This window comes from Meleagris gallopavo, chromosome 1 (assembly GCF_000146605.3).
Source record: "Meleagris gallopavo isolate NT-WF06-2002-E0010 breed Aviagen turkey brand Nicholas breeding stock chromosome 1, Turkey_5.1, whole genome shotgun sequence".
NCBI lineage: Eukaryota > Metazoa > Chordata > Aves > Galliformes > Phasianidae > Meleagris > Meleagris gallopavo.
The window spans coordinates 122,305,493-122,313,045 of record NC_015011.2 but is presented as its reverse complement, the minus strand read 5'-3'; the positions used below and the strand labels follow the sequence as shown (position 1 = coordinate 122,313,045).

At 38.3% G+C, this 7,553-nt stretch overlaps 1 protein-coding gene across 1 annotated transcript in view; it reads left to right on the top strand.

The window, feature by feature from the left end:
- The window catches only part of WWC3 (WWC family member 3), a 61,376-nt gene extending 56,153 nt beyond the window's left edge, over positions 1–5,223 (top strand). Inside the window, exons 18-21 of the mRNA XM_019612021.2 lie at positions 469–600; positions 2,379–2,606; positions 3,297–3,424; positions 5,073–5,223. Of these exons, the coding sequence (XP_019467566.1) occupies positions 469–600; positions 2,379–2,606; positions 3,297–3,424; positions 5,073–5,139 (555 nt within the window). The 3' untranslated portion in view covers positions 5,140–5,223. The remainder of the gene's footprint in view (positions 1–468; positions 601–2,378; positions 2,607–3,296; positions 3,425–5,072) is intronic.
- The last annotated feature ends 2,330 nt before the right edge of the window (positions 5,224–7,553 follow it).

Genomic DNA, 7,553 nt, shown 5'->3' with positions numbered 1-7,553 from the left:
GAGACAGGGGAGGTTTAGGTTAGATATTAGGAGGAAGTTTTTCACCCAGAGGGTGGTGACGCACTGGAACAGGTTGCCCAAGGAGCTTGTGGATGCCCCATCCCTGGAGGCATTCAAGGCCAGGCTGGATGTGGCTCTGGGCAGCCTAATCTAGTGGTTGGTGACCCTGTACATAGCAGGGGGGTTGAAACTAGGTGATCATTGTGGTCCTTTTCAACCCAGGCCGTTCTATGATTCTATGAATCTTCTTGACTTAGCCCTGTTATTTATGTTGCATACAGTGCGTTTGTGGACTACACATTTTCAATATGAGCTCTATTATATATGTTTCTTTTTAATAAATAACTAAAGGCAAATTTGTGATTGAAAATGGAAAAAAAAATCATTTGCTTAAAACTACACAATTTCAGTGTTTTTGTTTTGTAATAAAATTAAAAAGAAAAAAAGATTCCTGATTTCTGAATGTAGATGTTAGCAAGTTTTATATTCAATATCTTTTCTATTCAGCTATATCGCAGTGACAGTGACAGCTCGACTCTGCCAAGGAAATCACCATTTGTCCGGAATACACTGGAGAGGCGTACTCTTCGGTATAAGCAGGTATGGCTGGGAAATAAGTTTTCAGGTTGCTTCATGATACTTCTACACATAAGCATATATGTTCTGATCTTTTTAGGAAACATGCAAGACTTCTATAATGCAATCAGTAGTGGCAAGGTTGCTTTCTGTTTGTTTTGGTTGTTTGTTTTGTTTTAATCTGAACAGTAGACATAGGAAAGTAAAACATTATTGTGAACGATTGTTGAGGAAAACACAAGGTATGACAGACAAAACTTTGTTAACTGGCACTAGATTTGTATTGATTTAGATGTAAACTTCATTAAATTTCTAAAGTCTAGTTTATGATACAGAATGCAGGCCCACAGAGGTATGTATGAATGATGGGAAAACATCCTGCTCCCCTGCCATGCAGCCTAGCATACAGTAGTGTTTGAGGCCCAACAGTAGCGTGTGAGGTTTCAGGAACTAAGGGGATCTGGACAGGCTTGAAAGGTGGGCCCATGAGAATTCAATGAATTCTAACAAGGCCAAGTGCAAGGTATTGCATTTGGGTTGGGGCAGTCCCAGGTACGTGTTCAGACTGGCAAAAGGATTCCTTGAGAGCAGCACTGCAGAGAAGGACTTGGGAGTTCTGATGGGTGAAAAATTTGATGTGAGCCAACAGTGTGCATTTGCAGCCTGAAAATCCAATTGTATCCTGGGCTGCATCAAAGGAGGAATCATCAGCAGAGATCAGAGCTGAATGTCCTGTTCCACTCTGTCATCGTGAGGCCCCATCTTAAGTACTGCATCCAGACCTGAGGGCCCTACTATAGGAAGGATGAGCTGTTGGAGCAAGTCCCAGGAAGAGCCAGAGGGATGCTCAGGAAGAGCCAGAGGGATGCTCAAAAGGCTGGACCTCCTCTTCTATAAAAAAAGGCTGATGGAGCTGGACTTGTTCAGCCTTGAGAAGAGAAGGCTCCAGGGAGACTTTATTGTGGCCTTCCTATACTTGAAGGGAGCTTATAAACAAGAAAAATGTTTGTAGTTTTTTTTTTTGTGTGTGTGTGTGTGTGTGTGTGTTTTGGGGTGAGATTGTGGATGCCCAATCCCTGGAGGCGCTCAGAGCCAGGTTGGAGGGGCATGGGCAACCTGAGCTGGTGAGGGACAGCTCTGTCCATGGCAGGGGTTGGGGCTGGGTAGACTTCAAGGTCCCTTCCAACCCAAGCCATTCTATGATTCTAATAGCTTAAGTTCTTTCTCCACCCACCATGCAGAGCAAGTGGGTATAAAAGGGCATGTAGGAAGTTAATACAGTGTTGATAAATGGCTTACAGTTTAGCCTGGTAAGCAGATACTGATTTCTTGCTGGTATATGTAGGTAGCTGACTGTGCCTTCCATTTTGATTTAGAGTATATTTTAAAACTAATACCGAGTAAATTCCTTTGAGGTGAATCTAATGCTCAGTATGTTGTTTTCTGTCATTGTTATTCAGTTATGGGTATTTCATATAGTATGCCTTTGCTTATTTTTATTACACAAGAGTTTAGTTTATAAATTAAATTAGTTAAATATTTATAAGCCAAAAGTAGACTGTAAAGGAATGTAGTAAAGAGTATTAATTGAAAAAAGTTGTGTATTGTACAGAAAAAACACATTACAACTAGTTAACATTTCACTGTAGGGTATAGATAATCTCCCCAAATCTTTGCATCAAGAAAAACTTTGTGTAAAGTACATACATAAAATGTATGCATTATGTACCTAAAAATATACCACTGCACCATGTTGAGAATAATGTACTGTGAATTGTATTTGAATCCTGATAACTCAGCAGTCCTGCAGATCGTCTTTGGCTGAGCTTATGGCAAGGACATCATTAGACCTGGAGCTGGATCTCCAGGCATCCAGAACTAGACAGAGACAGCTGAACGAGGAGATATGTGTCTTACGGGAGTTGAGACAGCGTCTGGAAGATGCCCAGCTCAGGGGGCAGACAGATCTGCCCCATTGGGTCCTTCGGGATGAGCGATTCCGAAATTTGTTGAAGGAAGCAGAGAGGCAGGTAAGCTAACATGAAGTAGCACTCAACTTGTTTAGAAAGATTTCATTTCAAAAATTCTTGATTGTAAGAACTTCTTTAAAGAACTTGTTTATTTATTTATTCACTTATTACAGAAATTCAAATAATTCATGTTGCCTCTGTGTTCTTGAAGTTACCACAATGAAAACAATTGCATTGATTGCTACCCAACTGCGTGTTTGTTTGAAGACAATTACTGGAGAATGTAACTTTCTTTTAGATATTTTATGGTTGGAACTTTAGCAGCTTCATTACTGAAAGAAACTTCGCTAATTTGATATTTCACTTTTTAGAAGTATTTGAAATGTTCCTTAAGTATTTTTCCTCTTCTTGGGGAAAGAAAATAAATGTAAGAAGCATTACAACAAACAAAACAGCCGTTGGTTGTCAGAAGCAGGGTGAGCCTAGCTTCATTTTGAGGTCTTACTTGAGAGTAATGTGCAGTAGATATTTTTAATTTAACGCATACCTTTGTGAAGAACATTATGAAATTAAATAGTACCGTTAATCTCTTGCATTTATAGTTCTTAGATGTTCAGCTGTTTCAGACAATGTAGTGGAGTGGTTTTACTCTGGTGATTGGAAACAATCCATCATGTAAACCTGAGTATTTTTCTGTTATGTTGATTCACATTATAATTATTAGCATTATATTCTTTGTCTCATTTTCAGACACGGCAGACCAAATTTGAACATCACCAGGAGCAAGCAGCTGAAAAGATGCTAAAGAAAGCATCAAAAGAAATATACCAGTTGCGTGGGAAAAACCAGAAGGAGCCTATTCAGGTGCAGACTTTTAGGTGAGTGATAATGTGCACTGATATAACAACAGTTCATTACAGAAGTTAAAGCTCTCCAAAGCAGTTAGCTCAAATTCTGTGTATCTTGAATATAGCCAGCAATTTCTAACCACGTAGTGATTTGAGCACATGAAGTTTCCTATGAATTACTTGTAGTGCAAAGAGGCAAGGTTAAGGTAAAATTACAGTGTTACAGCTCTAAAACATGTGAGGAAAAAAGTCTTCAAGTGCATACAGCATACCTTGGGTGATTCTTTCAATTTAGCCTAGCTTCTGTTAAGTTGAAACAATTTCTCAGCTCTTCAGTGCTGTCCTCTAGGCCTGAATAGTTTGTTTAGTGTCATGCATATACATTATGAGAGACACTGTTTCTCTGAAAATTGCTCAATAATCTTCCAGCTTTCTCCTGAGCCTTTTCTTTGGGCTTTGGTTCCTGTTCATCTGTGTTCATGTAGTGTGTGTCCTCTCCTAGGTTTAGTTTGTGTATAAGCAGTGTTCACTTCACAGGAAGAATTTAGCATTAATTGTTAAAAATATTTTTAGGGTGGGTGTAGACATGGGGGGAAGATCAGCAGCAATTTTACATGATGTTTTACACAATGTTCAGATTTTTTAGAATTTGTTTATGAGGGATACTTAAGCAGAAAACTTGTCCATTTTCTATTATTGGAAAGGGAAAAGTCTTTCTCACAGATGTGGAGAGGAATTAAGAAGAATGGAAATTTAAGGGTTGTTTTCACATCATTTGTTTCTGGTAATGACTGAATTTTTGTGCTTATAAATTGATATGGGAAATTGATAAAAATGAGGTAAATGAAGTGAAGGATAATTTGATGGTATAAATTCTTGCACCTTATGTGCACACATCCATTTCTTCTGACAGTTATTTTACAGCATATACTGTTTGCCTAATAGAGAAGCAGGATGAATCTTAACGTTGTCTTCGTTGTAATTATTGTAGACATTATTGCAAAATGTCAAAGGTGAACTTTGCATTGCAGGGAGGACTTACATCCTATGAAACCTTTTTAGAGTGAACTGTAATTGATGTCCAGTTCTATAAAGTTTCCACCTAAATTTTCAAAACTGCTAGTTGTGTTCAGGGGAGTGCTTCCAAAAGTATACGGTGAGGGTTTTTTGTAAGTTACTTGTACTCAAGTAAGCCCTGAGGTCGGTGTATAAGAAGTAAGAAATAATAAGTAAATGAGTAAAGAAATGGTTATTGTAAGGGGTTGGGAAAAGCAGGACAGGGAAGGAAAAGATTTAGGTTGGATATCAGAGGGAAGTTCTTTACTGAGAGAGTGGTGAGGTGCTGGAACAGGCTGCCCAGAGAGGTTGTGGATGCCCCGTCCCTGGAGGTGTTCAAGGCCAGGTTGGATGGGGCTCTGGACAGCCTGGTCTAGTATTAAATGGGGAGGTTGGTAGCCCTGCATGTGGCAGGGGAGTTGGAGATTTGTGATCCTTGAGGTTCCTTCCGACCCTGGCCATTCTTTGACTCTGGGATTCTGTGTAATTCTGTTGACGACCCTGCACATAGCAGGGGGGTTGAAACTAGATGATCTTTGAGGTCCTTTTCAGCCCAGGCCATCCTATGATTCTATGATTCTATGACGTACATCTGACTTCTTTTCATCTTTTTTGATCACAGAGAGAAGATAGCATTTTTTACAAGACCAAGGATTAACATACCTCCTCTGCCGGCTGATGATGTATGACATGTTGCATTGTAAACATGAAGTATTTATCGCTTTTATTTTAATGAAGTTATTAGATTAGCCAAGTTTCTTTAAAAAAAAAAAGAGCAAACAAACAAAAGTGCAAAGCTAATATACACGTTTAGTAAAAATAAAAAAGGAAAAAAGTAAAAGTAAACAAAAACATATATATAAATATATATACATATATATATTTTATAATAGCGACTGCAACAAGGCTTGGTTTTTCCTTGTTGTGAAATTGACATCTCTGAAGACAACTTATTTTATAAAAGATCGACTATCCTGTTAAGAGCGTGTACAGTTTTTATGCTGTTTTATTTGACTTAAAGGCTGGAAGACAGAAACAAAGTGAGTTCAGGCAAATTCACTGTAGTGTAATTTATTTATAGTGCCTTTTTTCCTTGAAGGAAAATACCTACTTTAAGATGTATTTTAAGACTGAAATTTTGTTCTTCAGTATTTGTCATACAGTAGAATGGAACCATTGAGCTGGTTTTGTTTCTGATACCTGAAATGAAAATACTGTGTTCTAAAATTGTCACTTTTTTCAGCTTTATTATCTGTAGCTTATTATGTACATTGTATCCTTTAGCACCGTCTGTGTCATAGCAAAATATTATCACCTGCAGCGTGTTTAACAGTGATTAGAAACGGCGTTAAACACTGCAGAATTCGTTTGCATGTTCTTACTGTGCACTAATAGAATGTTTTCATTTCGGTTGTCTCTAAAATATCTTTATATTCTTAACTAGATGCTCAATTTAAACGGAGGAAGGAAAAGGGTGACAGATCTTTGTTTTGCTGTTTAAGGGAAAGGGAGTTAAGAGAGCTCTGTGAGCTAGCTAAACTGCTAAAGGGATATAGCAATTCCTACAGTTTCAAGATTCTAACCTGATTCAGGAATACGTGCTGATTTCAGAAAGCAGTTGCAGTAAGGAAAGGTGCTTAAACACGTATTCTTTCTAAAGGATATGCTTTGAGGTTACTGCATGTGAGTTCTTTTGAACAGTGATGACACTTTCCAGGAAGAAGTTATAATTCTGGAAGATATAGCTCACTTGATTGCTGGTTGGGTGAGCTGAGATCTGGTAAAAATAATTTTACTTGTGCATTGTCATGAAAGACTGTCGCTCTGCATTCCCGAGAATGCCAGTTTTGTGTCCTTGCATCCTGCAAGTATGTAAAAATACTTCTTTACTAAGCTACTATAATAGAGCTTCTTGTATTTTTCTAATTATGCATTACCTACAAAAAGAGGTGCCCAACACAAGACTAACTTTGCAAATTGCTAGAATTGCCTATAAAAAGTATCATGCTCTCTTTTCATCAAGGGGATGTGCCCACGTCAAATTGGCTTCAAATTTTTATGCCAGGAAACCAAAGCAGCAGCAGTCAGAAACTAAGCAGACTCGTGAAAGCCTTTTATCAGTGGGAGTACTTTATAATATTTTGCAAGCATTCTTTGTGAGTATCAAGAGCTTGTATTCTGTAAGTGTGTCAAAAGTAAGGAAAGCCTGAAAGTGAAGCTGAATTGCTTCTTATTTGCTCAATCTGAGGCCACAGGTATTGGACATGGGGAGTTAAATCTCAGTCATTGCTCAATGAGGATGATTAGCTAAGACAGTTAAACTAGTACTTAAGAAACTATACAGATAAAAAACAAGTAAATCACATAAGAAGTTGTTAGTGTTTGGGTAAAAGTCTAGGGACAGCAAGCTTTCAAGTGCTTGTTACTTGAAATGATCAGTTGGTCAGAATTTCATGTCTCATAATCAGTGGAGGCCCTTTCATAGTAATATTTATCCTAAGTTACCATGCAGTACTTCCAGAAATACTTGCTTTGTGCTAAGAATAGACAACACCGTGTTCTCATGACAGTGTCTGAACACTGGAAGCGGTTGCCCAGAGAGGTTATGAGCTTTCTGTCCATGGAGGGATCGAGGACTTGATTGGGTATGGTCCAGGACAGCCTGGTTGTGTTAGACCCACTTTGTGCAAGGGCTGGGTTAGGAACCTGCCCCCCACCCTGAATTGATCTCTGACCATATAACAAAGGGACGATGTCTGGTGGCTTCTCTGTTAGGGGGTTCTGTTGGTGTTTTTAATTAGTGACCGCGCTGTGAGACGTCATCAGTTTATCTCGTGAGTCTGTGATTCTGACTACTGTAATGAGTTCTGTCTTGATGTGGTAATGAGTTATCATATTCAGTATTCATCTCTCTTGTTTTTGTCACAGTTCTGTATGATTGTGTCATTTTTGTATTATTTGAAAGTATTTCTTCTACAAAATAAAATAAGTTGCCATAAACAAATAGAATTTCGTTTAATGCCACAGAAGACGACATTGTTTCAGGGGTTTATATTTACCACATTTGTGATCCTTTCATAAAGACATTGTATATTTGCGTAAC